The sequence below is a fragment of the Erigeron canadensis genome, chromosome 2, assembly GCF_010389155.1.
Source record: "Erigeron canadensis isolate Cc75 chromosome 2, C_canadensis_v1, whole genome shotgun sequence".
NCBI classification, from domain to species: domain Eukaryota; kingdom Viridiplantae; phylum Streptophyta; class Magnoliopsida; order Asterales; family Asteraceae; genus Erigeron; species Erigeron canadensis.
The window spans coordinates 8,421,755-8,438,261 of record NC_057762.1 but is presented as its reverse complement, the minus strand read 5'-3'; the positions used below and the strand labels follow the sequence as shown (position 1 = coordinate 8,438,261).

Sequence of the window (16,507 nt, the reverse complement as noted above, 5' to 3'; positions counted from 1 at the left end):
CTCATATCTTTTTCATTTGATTAATATATGAATGAAAAAGTGGGTATGGGGCTGTTATGCACTCAACTTAGGTGAAAACCCCTCACATATTAATTGTTTAATATTTTGAATAAATATTTGGTCCCCCATATTTTTTAAATTTTAAAAAGAGGTATATGAGAGGTTTTTCACCCAACATAAAATGTCTAACAATCTCATATTCTCTTCCCCATATATGAATAGTAATAGTAGTAGTACTAATGATATATTAGTCTAATATTCATAAATTTTGAACATGTTTAATCAAACTAATTAACTATAAACGTATTCTACTCATTCTCTTTACTTATCTACATGGACTACGTCTTTAATTTTATTCTTGCTCTCCTTTTTAAGCATGTTTAAACTTCTAACTTCTGGTTATACGCATCATTTCTCTAACGATTGTAGTCGGGTTTTTTATAATACACGGAATTTCAAGTTGATCTGTCTTGACCTTTTACATAAATATTTTGTCATTAAATGTAACCATCATATTCTCGTAACAATGTTGTGGCAATAGACCTAAACGTTACAGATCTTGATTTTGACTAGGACCTCAATCCTCATCAATCAATCATCATATCATAAGTCTATTATCCCAAATCTGAATCCTTTTCTCTTCACCTCTTTAGTGGGTATTTGTTAGAAATGTCGATGAACATTGATGCATATAAAGTTAAGTGTTTAATTTTAACATATAGGAAGTGATAAATCTATAACAAGTTTTAGCCATTTACAACGATACATATTGTTTTTGTTATTGGAATGGCTTGTCGACTTGATTAGCCACTTGCTAGTGTACGCTCTTTGTACTTTTTCTTGAACCACAAAGTTGTATTAAATAAAATAAAAAAAATTACTTTAAACAAATAATTTTCGACTTATTAATGTGAGATATTAACACAAGCATACGCAAATGTGATACAAATAGTTGTATCTTATCATCTTTAAATATAAATATATATATATATATATATTTGTTAATTTGGAGTTCTTTTCTAACTTAGAAATATTTTTGTGTTAAGAGAAAATAAATGAATAAATGTTATATAATATATATAAGTTATTTTGTAAAAGCACTAAATTTATATAACATTAATCTTTATTAAGAAAAAACCTCAAAATCTCCAGCCAAATCTTAATTTTTAAACACAACTCTTCATGCCTTCATAGTCTACACCAGTCCCAAACATATAAAAGAAATTCATTTTACTTTTCAACTATCTCAAATATGAGTATAACTTATCTCATACTAAAAATTAAACCTTACAAATTAAACCTTTGAATTTGATAAACATACATAGCCCTCTCTTGAATTTTACATAACCCCCCCTGAATTTTACATAATACCCCATTGTTTTACTTAAGGTAGGTACTGCATGTTTTACCCAAATTTTTTCCTTTATTTTAAAGGGTTTAGTGCGTCGAAATGTAACAAACTATGTCCAAAAAGTTATGGTGTGCATGAAATAAGTTTGACCTTTATCAAGCATGAACTTAGTAAAAAAAGTTTATATCATGCAAAAAACATGGTCGCCCAATCAAAAAACCTGCACGTGCCAGCTGATATGGGGTGCCATGTAGCTAATATGAGTTACCACGTATACATTTTGCATGAAATAAACATTTTTTATAAGTTCGTGCATAAAATAAAGGTCAGGCTTAGTTCGTTCATACTATAACTTTTTAGGCATATTTTATTATATTTCAGCTCACTAAATCTTATTTTAAAAGACAAATGCTTTTACCAGATAGACTACCAAAATAAGCAAACAATATTCAACCTAAACATGTACGTATAATTTACACATCCAAGTATGTTCATCCATTTCAGTTTCTTGTTTGAAGACAAGACATTGAAGTCATTAAATGAAGGAAATCAAGGGAGGGGATTGGAATGTGTGAGAAGCAAACAAAGGCTGTGCTAATACTATACTATACTATACTATACTATACTCTAGTCTGTGTAGATACCTCTGTCTTCCCCCATTGGGTGCTGACATGGCTCAGGTTGACCACTATTTTTATCAAATCACTTTTCTTAGTCAAACATATGTGTATCCTATTTCCTACTTTTTTAACGATTACCATTTGAGTTACTCCTCCTGTCTCAAAAGATGACAAAAAATTTTTGAACATCAAACTGATATTATTTATGGAAAATAATTAATCCTCTTAAACATATATGGGAATAAAATATGAGACTGTTAGTCATCTAAGTTGGGTGTAAAATCCCACACATACTATTTTTTAAAACATAAAAACATGTTGGCCTAAACATTTATTCAAAATATTAAAATATTATTATGTGAGGGGTTTTTCACCTAAGTTGGATGCATAACAGCCTCATACTCACTTTTCCCAAATATATAACCTAAGACCATTTGTAAAAGTAAGTGAAAGAGGTAGGTGAAAGGTAAATATGAAAATGATGAATGGTTAAGGGTGTCGATAATGATAGAAGGTGAAAGAAGGAAGGTGATTGTGATTACCTGCGTAAAAAAATATAATGTGGAGTTCATTTTTATTTATATATATTTTTATTTTTAAATATTAATGAAACATGTAATTTTTAATTATAATGTATTGTGTTTTAATTAAATAAAGATGGAGACCAAATGATAGGTGAATGGTTAAGGGGAAAAGAGAAGGTAAAAAAGGTGAGACGGTGATGCTGATGTGGTAGGAAAAAAGTGTAGGTGAAAGAGGTGAATGGTTACGAATCCTTCTAATAAAAAGATGAAGACTAGACAAGACTAGGAAAGAAAACTAAAGGATTTTTAGAAGGATCCATCATTTCCCATTATTAATAGAAGTTGCAAGGTGCCAGTGAGAACAAGTACATAAAAATCATTAACAAGGAACAAAAGATAAACATCTATAGACTGAAGTTACTCCAGATCGGCCTATCAATACGAAACGAATTTGATCTATTGGACATCTAAAAAAAAGCTAAAGGATTTTAGTTCTTCGGTGGTAAAGCGGATTGAGGGGGCTTTATTTGAGAAAATGTAATTGTTGCGAAGTTTCCATACATGCCAAGATTACCAGGAGGAACAACTTGTGTTTAGGTGAATCGGTGGTCCAGCCAACGTGAAGGGAAAAAAGTTCTTGAATCATCGATGGGTTGGAATGACAATAAATAATTATTAGAAAATATCAATCTTCCTAAATAATTTTTTTTTAAATCCTTCTATTAATATGATTTTGACACTTGTTAGAATCAAAAATGATTATTAAAAAGTAACTAATAAATAGATTACATTTGTTAGGTTTTAAAACCTTTAAAAAAGTTATTATTCTGTTCATCTGAAAGATATATCATATCCCTCTGAAAAATATTCACTATGTACTTTAGTTTATACTGTTTCTAAAAGTATATGTAACATAAGAAGTTTACCAATAATATAAGAGGCTACCAATTACTCACCACTCATCTCTCAAGTACTAGTCTCTGTCAGTGTCACATCAGCAAAAAACACTCCAAAGAATAATCCCCAAAAAACATACCCAATACACTCATCCCTCAAGAGCTAGTCTTGGACCAACCAATTATTTAATTATACCTTTCTATCTAAACTTTACACTTTAACCCTCTATAATTATAACAAAATATATATAAAACACATACTTCATTAATAACAAATCTAATAAAACACATACAAAGTAGAATATTAATAAAGACAAACAGACACACTTAATAATAATAAAACACATAATACAACATTACATAATAGTTATAAAACATAATACTAACACTCGGAATAGTCCGAGTCTACAGTAGTGTCCTCGTCGTTGAGATTAATGTATCGATATAGTTCATGTAACATCTCAAAACTTTTGACGTTGACCGTTAACTTTTCGTTAGTGACCGTTAGTTGGTATGTGTTTTATATGTAATTGTGTGATTTAAATGGTTTACGTGAGATATGTGCTAAAGTAATTAAAAATGACAGTTAATAAAGTAAATTATGGGTTTGATGAAGTTAAAGTGTAGACGAGGGGTCGCGTAGCCGTTAAATGACTCTTAAAGCAATAATTAGAGCTAACTGAAAGTATAAGGGCACGTTTGGTTCACAGAATGTTTTGGGAAGGAATAGAATCTTTCAAAGGAATTGGAATTTGAAGGAATGGAATTTGACGGAATGTTTTTGATTTTTTAAAAATTCAAGTGATGGAAGGAATGAAATTCCTTCCTCCATCCCCAAGGAATGGAGATTCCATCAAATGATGGAATGTTTACATTCCTATGGAATGAGATTCCCTCTTCTTTGTGCAACCAAACGCACTAAGGAATGTAATTCAATTCCAATTCCATCAAATTCCATCAGATTCTATGAACCAAACGCGATCTAAGAGTTTAGATGTCGAACTAGCAAACTTATGGCTGGAAATTTAGGTTATAAAAGGCTCTAATAACCTCATTATTTGACCTTAATCACGAAATTTAGCAGCCACAAAACCCTAAGTGCCTCTCTAGAGAATTTGATCGGTTTCTGGTCGATTCGTGAGTGATTTTTGATAGATCTTGATCCTACAATCCTTGCTACAGGTATATTAACATTCTTTGATTATATATGACGTTCTTTTAATAGATTTTGTTGATTAGATTTGGCCTTGAGGGTTGGGATTGTATAATTATGATGTTTTAATCGATTAATAACGTTTTCAGGTAATTAAGCGATCATAGATTTGAGTGTATTTGATTGATATTTTCAATGGGTCATTAAGGTCTCATTTTAAGTGTATTTGATATCCATAAGACCTGGAGATGTGTTAAAGTCGTTTGAGATGTGTTTGGTTAGGTTTTGGAGTTGTTTTTCACGTTTGGTCGTCGTAACTCCCCTTACGGTTGTGTAACTCCCGTTAGCTGGGTAACTTGTGATAACACCTACACTGTAGCTCCCGTTACAATTTTCATAACTCCCGTTAGGGACTGATTTTGCTAACATTTTTAAACGGCCATAACTTTTGAACCGTAACTCCGTTTTTGACAAATAAACTATCAACGGAATCGTGAGAGAGTCTATTTTCTAATGGTAATGCTTTTAAAATATGATTATGATGTCAAGTTTCCAGAAAGTTTAATTTGGTGAGTGAATGCCGAGTTCCGTCGAGTTATGTAAGCTCTAAAGTATTAAACGAACCCCCGATGCATCAAGCATTGTTGTGAGTCATATCTATTGGTATTTAGACATGATTCATGACCATAATTAAGTAGGTACTTGTTTAGCTCATTATGTCGTTTAATGATAATAGGTAGTCGGGAATACTTGCAAAGCTCGATAACTTACGTTATCATTTGTTGCGCTCTTCAACGAGGTAAGATACATGACTTTTCTCACGCCGGAGGCACAACAAAATGTGATTTTCCAAAGTTAACCTATGATGACGTTTAAAGTAGAAGTATATATGTGCATATGAAGTATGATGCTTATAATGACATTGCCATAATATGTTTAAGATATGTGTTGTTGATAATGTCATTGATATGCCTTAATATTGATACATGATGGCTTGTATGTGGGACTTAAGTATGATATGTCTAGTTCACTAGATACATGTGGGAATTGCTATGAGTTGTGCACGTTAGTGGGATTAAATGTTAAAGTAGATGTGGGATTAGTTAGGTAATGAATATATCTAATGTTAAAGTAAAGTGAAATGTGGGAAATCGTTCTAGCCTTAGTGTTATCACGTAAAAGTAAGAAAGATATAAATATGTGGAAAATGCTATAGCTAAATACGTGAGATTGACATGGGAAGTGTTAAGCTTAACCCGTGCTAGATGTAATGCTAGTGCGTAAGACGTGGGAAATCGTGCTAGATGTAATGCTAGTGCGTAAGACGTGGGAAATCGTGCTAGTTGTAATGCTGGTGCGTAAGACGCGGGAAATCATGCTAGTTGTAAAGCTAGTGCATAATATGTAAAGATATAAGACGTGAGAATAAGTTGATTAAGATAAATATATGAATATGTGATAAAGTTGTACATGTAATTTAAGACGTGGGATTACAATGTGATGTGGGATTTAATAAGATGTGTTGAGACGTGTGATAAGAACGATGCATAGGTACAATTAGGAGTATATATCCTACATGTGCTATACATATATGTGCGATATGTTTATGTGTGATGTATAAGACGTGAGATGAAGTTGATTAAGCTGATTAAGTTAATAATCAGATATGTGTGAAAGAAGTATACGTGCTTTACGTTGTGAGATCACAATGTGACGTGAGAATATGTGTTAATATGAATATGTGTGACAAGTTTATGTGTGATATCCCAAGATATGATAGGAAGTTACGTTTAAGTGGTAAGTCTATGTTGATATGATATAAGATATTGATTAAGATGAGGGTATATGATGATATGAGGTATATGTTGATATGAAACGAAATGTGATGCAATGTGGGAAAAGGGAAGTATGGGTTGATCTATGATTATTGTGGATGATATGTAATGTGGTTATGTTTTGATAACTAAAATATGACGAAGTTTTATGAAAGTAAAATGAAGAACGTTTTATCAAAATGTGTGTATCTTACTTAGCTAATTTATTAGCTAACATTTGCTTTTATGAAAATGTTGTGTCCTTCAAGATAAGCAGATTTGAGCTAGGAAATGATTAGCTCGGTAAGATGGGTAGATGCAATAAAGAAGACTAGCATAGTTTGTTGAATACTTAGACTTCACATTTTAGCCTTATGTTTTGGCTACTTTCATTTATGATTTATTAACATGTGATAATGATGGCATTTATGTTGGTGCCATAACTTCGATTTCATTTATATTGTTTGATGATGCACGTTAGTAACACCATTTTATAAAGGTATCATCCGGTTACAGATGGGGCAATTTTTAAGTGATCCTTTTCCGCTACCTTTTAAACGCCATTTGGCAAAGTTTTTTTGAAATCCAGGTTTTTTAAAATGACGGGTGTTACAGTTCTGGAGGCCCGACAGCGTCACCGGGTTGAATAGATGCGTACTCCTCCCCAGGGTCAGTCTGGTAATCATCAGGATGACCACCATCAACAGAGCCTTGCCAGAATAACGCGTGGTCTAGAGTGGCGGTTAAAGTGGTAATGGTAGCGGTAAGCTAAAAAATGGTTTGATGCAGGCTATTGATCTTCTGTCGAAGGTAAATAAGATACTCATCTTCAATGGCATTACGAAACCGACCTTCAGCTTCAAGTCGTCCTATTTCGGTTGTGTAAGCCGCCTTATTGGATGTGATGTTCTGAATCACATTGCTAACTTCAGTCTTGTGTCTGTCATCGTCAAGCACGTGACTCTGCATGGCCATTTTTGCATCACGGACAGTCATGTTTGCCATTGAAAATGTTTTTGTGTATAGAAGTATAGAGGAATATATGAATATATGAAAGACTTGTATGGATTTTAATGAAATGAAACTGTATATATAAGAATTTTGAAAAACTAGCCGTTAAGGACTGAAAAAGTCACTTTTTTGAACTTGTTTTGGTCAAAAAGGCCGTTAGAGGGACATGTTTTGCCAACTTTTGAAACTTAATTTGTTTTGTCTTCTTCCCCTATTCTAGCCATTAAATTAGAAAAAAAAGGAAGAAAGAAACAACTATTCAAGCTCGTCCCCGGAGGAACAAAAGGGAGGGACGGGTCTAGCGAACAAGCCATAGACGAGTCCCACCCAATGGTTTAGACTCGTCCCTCCAAGCAAAACGAATGGGGGACGAGTGTTATTGGGTAGCTTCTAAGAAAAACATTTCTAAAGAAGTTAATACATTATTCATTAATATACTACTGACAATTTTTATTCGATTTTTTTAAATTGAGTAATAATATACATAATACATAATTATATATACCTATTCTTTTTTATCTTCTTATTAGCTTACATTAATCTTTTTTTTTTTCTTGAAATGTAGCTTATATTAATTATCTCACCCAGTTTACCAAAAAACTAATTTCAAGAGGACTTCTTATGACAACTAGGGAGTTTATGCCATAACCTCTATATTATACAAGTCATTCCAATAAACCACTACCGTAGTGGTTACAAAAATACAAACCATTATTATTTTGTTTAAATCTTACAAATTTCATATTTTAAAAGAAATCATAATATATATTTCATTTTACATCTTACCAAATGTCGTAGTATTACTCTATTAACAATCATGGACATGGCCGTGTGGATGTCAATTTGTGATTGGGGTTAGATAATGAGAACAATTAGATTAGGGGGACATGAGGAATCTTATTCTTGACTTTGTCTTATCCTACATAATTTACACCAATTACCAAAATAGAAAAACAAGAATGCTTAGCAACACACCCATCTATGCTCTTTGTTTTTTAAACAATCTTGTAATTAACACTAACGACTTCAAGACAAAACACATGACACTTATCTTTATGTATTCTTTCTTGATAATTTCACATTAATATGAATCTTTCTTGGACTTGTTCTATTATTTTTTTTTTTAACTAACATAACAAATTTTATATTCAAATTCACATTGTTCAATGCTTACATTTGAAATCATAATCCACATCACATGCACCTACTTTTGTTTACTACATTGTACAATAATTTTAAAGAGTGACTGAATGACTTTTAGTTAAAAAGTACCACACCCAGCCCTTTTCCATCTTGCACATGTAATGCGTTATCACAAAGTACATAAAAATAGCAGAACATTAATGAAGAAGTAAAGTAAAAAAAAAAAAACAAAATCTTAAATAATTAATTGGGTTTTGCTAAACAAAGCACAAGAGGCTTTTGTTAAGGTGCATTAATTAGTTGTACACTTACTATAAAATTCAAGGGGTCAACATTTAATATAAAAATATACAACCTTTTCATGCACGTTAAGTAAAGCCCCAAGGGCTTCATTTAACATTTTCCATAATTAAAAGACTCTTCTTCCTTGAATTAAATTTGTCAAAAGCTACTTTTTAAAACCTAAAAATAAAACACATTGCAAAAATTTAAGTTGAGCAGTAAATGTTAGGTAAGAATACAACAACCACTACAAATTATATTGCATTTGTTCACACTTTTAGGTGAGTGTGAACAAATTAAAAATTTTGTCACGCTTTTTAGTATGTAGAAATATATTGAATTAAAAGTGTGTAGAAATTTTTCTACGCTAAAAAGTGTGTAGAAATAAAAGTTCACACTTTTTAGTGTGAACTTTCATAATTATTTTGTCACACTCCATTTGTCCACGACAACTAAAAAAGTTACTGTGAACAAATGAGGTGTGACAAAATAACTACAAAAGTTCATACTAAAAAGTGTGAACTTTTATTTATACACACTTTTTAGTGTGGAGAAATTTCCATACACTTTTAATTCAAATTATTTCTACACACTAAAAAGTGTGACAAAATTTTTAATTTGTTCACACTCACCTAAAAATATGAACAAATGCTCACCTAAAAGTATGAACAAATGCAACATTGTTTGTAGTGAACTTTTCTTAAGTTTAATCAACTCTTGATTTCATCATCATTATCTTCTTCTTCTTTCTGGTTATCCAAGTCATCATTAAATGTAATTCCACTAGATGAAGAAGATAAATCATCCTCAATCTCAACAATGTCATTAGTACTGTTAGTATGAGATCTCTTGTGCTTTTTAGTCGGAGGTTGATGTTGTTTTTTGACTTTTTTGGTCTTCATATGAATGCTACATACCATGCATTCTTCCGTCTACACATCGATCACAGATAATACACATTCAATTCAAAAGACCTCACATGTAATAACAAAACAAATGTTATATATAGGTTTTAAATATGACTTTATGTTGCCGAGTTTGAGTCATTTTGTAACAAAAAACCACTTTTTTAAAATTCTTTTATAAAGAATATAAGAATTATAGACTATCATGAAAAGTATTCGACGACCTTACAAAACATACACTTAGAATCTCATACACTTCACTAATCCTTTTGACTATCATGAAAATTATTCGGCAACCTAGACTCTGTATACGCTATACGTATAAAAATTTTAACATATAACTTTTTTTACATAAAATCATGAATATATATATGATTTATAAAATCTTTAACATATACTCGTAACTTTTTACATAAAATCATGTTATTTATATGATTACATTATATACAAGAATGTTAAAGATCCAAATGTGACACAAACCCTAAAATGTAGTAAAATAAAATGACTAGAAATAATGCACTACAAATTAATTAACAATGTAGTAGCTAGGTACCTTAATTGGTAAAGGATAAAGAAGTCTAAATTGGTGCAAGATCCATGGAGTTCTAGTACCCGATTTCCGGTGATCCGAAAACTCAAAAAACACAAAGGATTTCTTGAAACCAATAGGATGGTTACACCCAGATGCTAAAATAAGCTTATGGGTATTATTATTAACAATGGGCTTCCAATAACCAGATGGAATATTCAGAGAATATTGTTGGGTAGTGTCACTTGTTTTACAAAAGAAATAACGTTTTTCTTTAGGGTTGCCGGGGAGGTGGGCAGGATGGTGGGTGAAAAGGTGGTGGTGGTGGTGGTGGATAACGGTGGCTGGTAAAGGGAAGTTGAAGACTTTAGGGCGGAGATAATGGATGATGATTTCTTCATCGGTTGGACAAAACCGGTAGCCGATTGGCATTTTGGTGTTTGTGTCCATGAGGAATGGATGTGTTTGGATGGACAAAAACCAAAGAGGAATTGTTGGTTTGTACTGTATGTAACAAGCTGGTTTGTATTTGTATAGTAGTAGTTGGTGTGGTGGTTTTTGTATTTAATTGGTGCTGTTTTATTTTCAAAAACTTTGGATCACTTATATCCAAAAAATAGCTTGAAATTTAATTTCGATAATAAAAGAATCTATAATTTATTGAAGCTGATTTTTTTACTTATAATTTTACTTTCTTTACTACAAATAAACTTTTATGACATTTTTGCCCTTCATAATTCATATATGACTTTTAAAACGTAGTTATATCTTTTACATTTTAATTAACCCTATTATATATCTTTGATGTTTGTACAGTGATTTTTCAATATATGTATATAATAATAACAATAATAATATTCACACACATACAATATTTTGTTAAATTTCTGCCTAAAAATTTTCTTTCATTTTTTTTTTTCGTTCAAGAGAATTGTTGAATTTTTAGTAATTCATTTCAATCTATCAATATTATAGGCTTTTAGGTATGATCATTGCCTTTTATTTAATTTTTCTTGAATCAGTTATTTGTATTTATATGATAATATTATTTTATTATATGAAAAAAGATTATCCCCTTTTTCTTGACCAAAATTATGAACAAATAATCACTGCATTTGAAGATTACAAATTTCGATCAGGAAACAAATGTAGGTGGACGTTATTCCATTCATATTGTTGTTTATTTTAGGCCTAGATGTAACAAGAGAAGAATTAACAATACTTAATTATGAACTCGATGAACATTTATAATCGTTAAAGACAAAAAGTCATATTAAATTGTTAAGGATAAATATGTCATAAAAAATTATTTATAGTAGAGAAAGTAAAATGTTAAGTAGAAAACACTTCCCATACTTTATAGCCAATTAAAAAAAGTAAGGGGGAGGGAGCCGAAAGGTTCAACCTTCTCATCTCCCTTCAAATAACCAATCAAATTACTTTACCTCATTTCAACCCTCCAACCTTTTTTTCAACCTTTTTTAGTGGCATTTGATACTCCCAACCTTTTCTTTAAAATTTTCATTACTTATCCTTAACATTAATAATTTTGCATTTTAAACTCTTTAAGAATATAGTTAACCAAATTATATTAAAAACTAACATTAATATTAATTAATAAGTTTGTTACACAAATATTAAAATACGATAATACTTCTAAAAGTCACAATTCTAACCATACTTCTCGGCAATAGCACGCTTTCGATTTAGGACCCATTCCAACATTGCCCCCGTGGCTAGATGATGCGATTTGTTGAAAAACTTGTAATCTTCATTTTGTTGCTTTGTGTCGATTAGTTGGTTTTTTTTCTCCTTTTCCTCAATGTAGGTCAAGCTCAAACTCATTCGCACCGGGGAGGGAGTCAAGGCCATCAAGAGAATAAGAATGATTTGGTTGAGAAATAGAGTTTCGTGGTAGAGGTGTCACTGGTTCGGGTCGATAGTATTGTTGAGAGCTCCACCCACTCGTATGAAATGGGTCGCCGGCTACATGAGTCTGGTGGTGGGGTCGAGTTTTTGGTTGTGGCTGCCAATGTATGGGTTGTTGTTGATTGTGTAGTCGTGTGGGTTGTGGCTGCTGAGGTGTGGGCTGCCGAAGTGTGGATTGTTGTTGATGATTTGGCCATTCACGACCTTTAATCTTTGCGCATGTGTTATTGTTTATAGGATCCATTCGATTTGAAACCGGGTATATGTTTGAGGTGTGGGTTGATTATGTGTGTATATATGTTTCATATACTTGGTTTGAAACCGGTTATATGTATGTATATATATATATATACAATGGAGGTTTAATTTGTAATTTTAAACATACAAGAAGAAACCTTCTATTTCGAATTTTTGGCAAAACAACCCCCTAAAACGGCTACTTGTGCATTTGAACTTTTGGCAAAACACCCCCCTCCAACGGTTACTTTTTGGATTCTTCACCCAACCTCTTGCGAGCTAGATGCTCGTTCAATGATCTCGCACCCCAGCTCGCCATGCTCGCACCCGAAACCCTCTGAGCTCGCTCCATCTCGCTCCAACTCGCACCCCATCTCGCCGTCGACTCCCTCCCCCCTAAGGCCAACGACACATACACATATCAACTAGTAATAATTGGCTAAATAATGTAATTAAGTAGGCATCTCTGGTTTTCTCATATATTATACATTTGATTTGGTTTTTTAGAATGATAAGTCTTTGAGATTAATTTTTTTTTGAAATTTTTGTAATCATATTATGTCCGAGTTTTTCGGAATATAACAAGTTTTGGGATCGAATGTTGAAAAAAATTTCAAAGAAAATATATGAATTATGAAATTAATTAGTAATACATGAAATGTGCATCCATGATCCATAGAGGCTATGTTTATGTCAAGTTTTATCACAACACGCATGTCATGTGATTTTACACATACACAGATTCTTCCATGTAGGTATTAAAACATATGATTATATGAATGCATGAAACCATGATAATATTCGCCTAAATAACTACTAGAAAACTGTCGTATTCCCAAGGACAAATCCGTGGGAAATGGTTGTTTTCCCACGGATCGTGGCCGCCATTAAAAGTGGCGTGGGAAATAATTTCCCACGAATTTTCCCACGGCCACAAAATATTTCCCACGATTTTAAATTCGTGGGAAATATTCCCACGGAATTTCCCACGGCGATACTAACGGATTTCCCACGGAATTTCAACGATATGCTTTTTATTTTTCCCACAGATTTTAGTTTTTCACCGATTTCACACGAATTTTCATTCACACAAATTTTCCGTTTCCCACGGAATTTTTTAGATTATTTCACACAGATTTCCCACAGAATTATTTCCCACGGATTTCCCACAAACGTCATTTTTGATTTAATAATACAATTATATATTTTCTATTCCATTTTCTTCCCTGTATAATTAAATATATATTCAACTACAAAAGTAATCAATCAATATTCAAACTACTAAAATGCATAATATCCATTACCTAAATTCAAAATACATCCATCAAAGAAACATTCATAACATCATTCAAAAGTTAAAGTTTTGAATAATTCAAACTAACAAAGTTTTAATAAATCCTAAGATTTAGGCCGGTGGTGTCGGTAGCGTCATATCAGGTAAGAACTTCATCATGGCGGCAATGGCGGCTTTCGCTTCTTTTGTTCCGACTTCACTTTTTGCTCTCAGTTCTTCTAGTTCTTTTTTTTGCTTTTCTTCACGCCTTTTCATCTCGTCAATCTCCTTTTGTTGTGTCTCATGTCTTGCTTGCATCTCCTCCAAACTTTGAGTCAAAATTTGTACCTACATAAAACACATCATACAACCGATTTTTACTAACAAAATAACAGAACACCCATAGATCAAAACTATTGACTTTAAAAGTCAAACTTAAACAAAATTTGAGATTATAACTTAGGAACCGTCATATTCGATCCATATTTATACCCCTCCTCAAATAAAATGAGTAATTCAATAAACTACCCCAAGCACAAAAAAAAAACTGAGATTTATACGGTTTTAGTGTTTTACGTCTTAAAACATACTGCGATCCACTTTTGATTAGTTTTTAACAAATTTTAACACACATGACCTTATACTTTTAAACTATTTTTCATTTTATTTTATCCATATTGATCGGTTAGTTATAAAACTATAAAATATCTCAAATTGGACCAATTGAGAAGAATCCCAGGCATCTGATATCTGAAGCAAACTGATCCCCATTTTACTAATATACAAGCAAGCATGGATAAGTGACCATATCATCCCCCCTGTCCCCTGATTCACGCATACACTCAAAATGACACCATGTAATAACTGCATCACAGTAATAACTATATCATAGTACACAAGCTCATGTCTTGATTGGAAAATGCCAAAATGGAATACTTTAACATCTCCAAAATTGGGACCATTTAATGAAAAGTCATATCGTATATCTTTATTATTACCTCTCAAGCACATTTGATTTTGCAAGCTCTTGGTAAACTTTCATAGTGCCAATAAGATAAGAGATTGAAGGGCGCTTAATAGTTGAAGACTCTTCCATCAATAGTCTAGCTTTCTACTCCTACAAAATACATAAACTTCAAATCGTACTCAATTATAAATAAAACAAAATATTTTTTAACAAGAACTCTCAAGATTCTACTCATTGTTTAAAGACGGATAATCGGTGGGTGCATATCCAACTCTAAAATATATGACTGCAACGGTTTCCTCATCTCTGAAATCTCTGAACCACTCAATCCAAGAACTTATTCAAACAAAAAAAAAACAAAAGTAACAAGAATAGATTAAACAACTGATTGCATCGTTATTACAACTTTAAACAGTAAAAACACGCCCAAACATTATTTTTTTAAAAGACCTTGAAGCTGATTTTATTGATCACATGTGTAAACTAGAAAACACCTTTAAGATAGACGTACTCAATGAAAAAGAGTAAAGCAGTTTGAAAATAAGTCATTTGCATTCACCGCATACTAAGATATTAATATCAATAAACAATCACATAACTTATATCAAACTTAAATCAAAACTACACCTAGCAGCAAACACCCATTTCCATTTTTGCATAAATCAAGAAACCCCAAATGCATATTTACAAAAAGAATAAACAATACCTACAAATTCAACACACACTATATTTATATATATATATATATATATACATATATATATAAACGTTTTCATCTACCAATTAGATATATTTACAACACTAACTGTAATTGTGTATATATATATATATTAAAAAATTTCAGGATCTGTAATTATATATACAAAAAGAATAAACAGTATATCTTTCCATCTACCAATTAACTGGTACCAAGCATACGATTATTGAGGTATTTCTCCACTGACATGATGCAGCATAACCATACAAATATACATTTTTTATTTATTATTTTTAATTAACAAAATAGTAGAACAGATATGAAGAAAATCCACATTTATAACCCTAAGCAAACATTGAAAACAAATAACAAACAAATTAAAATGACAATTCCTTAATTAATACTCGTATACAGTTTTTACACAAACTAACAATAAAATTACATACCTATAAGAGTGGCGGTGGCTTACGGCTGTGGAGACGGTACGCTGTGGTGGTCATCGAGTGGTGGTTACTGGTGCTGGTGCACTGTGGTGGTCATGTAGTGGTGGTGAGACTGCTGTAGCAGGGGAGAGGGTGTTCCAGCGGAAGTTATGGCGGCTGTGTTAGGGTTTTGCAGAACCGAATGGATCCGAAGATATGTTAAAAAGTTAATTGACAAGTGTTTTAGTGGGTGGAGGGAAATTAAAGCGGTGGAATGAATTTGGTGAAACTTTTTAAAAGGTTTCAAATTTTGTTATTTCTTTATAAGTTTTTCTTTAAATATATTTGCTACGTTATTAACTTTAAAACAAAACATTATAACTTTATTTTCTTAAGATTACTAATCCTAATACCCGTACGATGTACGGTAGCTATATATAATCATAAAGAAATTTGAATATGCCACATACATAATTCGTGAGTATAAAATAAATTGTGGTTAGGTTTAATAAGGAAATTGAATCCATATACATTTAAAAAACTAATTTAATAAAATAAATAAATATAAAGACATGTGTCGATCAAAGATTACGCCACGTATCGTTTCAAGAACATATCAATCCTCTTTTAGTTTATTGGTAGATGGTATTGAGGGACGACAAAAATACTCATACCTGATAAGGAATCCGATACCCAAGCCCTATTTGCTCGGGGAATCTCTGAGTTGACCGGGGATGGAGATGTAATTATATTC

General features: G+C 31.9%; 1 protein-coding gene and 1 long non-coding RNA gene across 4 annotated transcripts; both read right to left on the bottom strand.

The window, feature by feature from the left end:
* Window positions 1-9,504: 9,504 nt before the first annotated feature.
* LOC122586381 (NAC domain-containing protein 83-like) lies at window positions 9,505-10,668 on the bottom strand. Its single transcript, XM_043758373.1, has 2 exons — window positions 10,253-10,668; window positions 9,505-9,726 (listed from the first exon to the last, which is right to left on the bottom strand). The coding sequence occupies exons 1-2, from the start codon at window positions 10,658-10,660 to the stop codon at window positions 9,505-9,507; spliced, it is 630 nt and encodes a 209-aa protein (XP_043614308.1). The 5' UTR covers window positions 10,661-10,668.
* Window positions 10,669-13,673: 3,005 nt separating this feature from the next.
* Window positions 13,674-16,023, bottom strand: LOC122589404. Of its 3 annotated transcripts, XR_006322260.1 has the most exons (4): window positions 15,778-16,023; window positions 14,866-14,970; window positions 14,666-14,784; window positions 13,674-14,015 (listed from the first exon to the last, which is right to left on the bottom strand). It is a non-coding gene; the product is annotated as an uncharacterized LOC122589404 (long non-coding RNA). The 3 variants fall into 3 exon arrangements; XR_006322259.1 differs by having other exon boundaries at window positions 14,666-14,970; XR_006322261.1 differs by having other exon boundaries at window positions 14,666-14,949.
* Between the last annotated feature and the right edge of the window lie 484 nt (window positions 16,024-16,507).

What these genes read in the sequence shown, in the direction of transcription:
- LOC122586381 (XM_043758373.1), bottom strand. Translation starts at nt 10,660, where the DNA reads ATGCCAATCGGCTACCGGTTTTGTCCAACCGATGAAGAAATCATCATC. An exon ending in TTTATCCTTTACCAATTAAG is followed by an intron (nt 9,727 to 10,252) that starts GTACCTAGCTAC and finishes ATCGATGTGTAG; the next exon opens with ACGGAAGAATGCATGGTATG.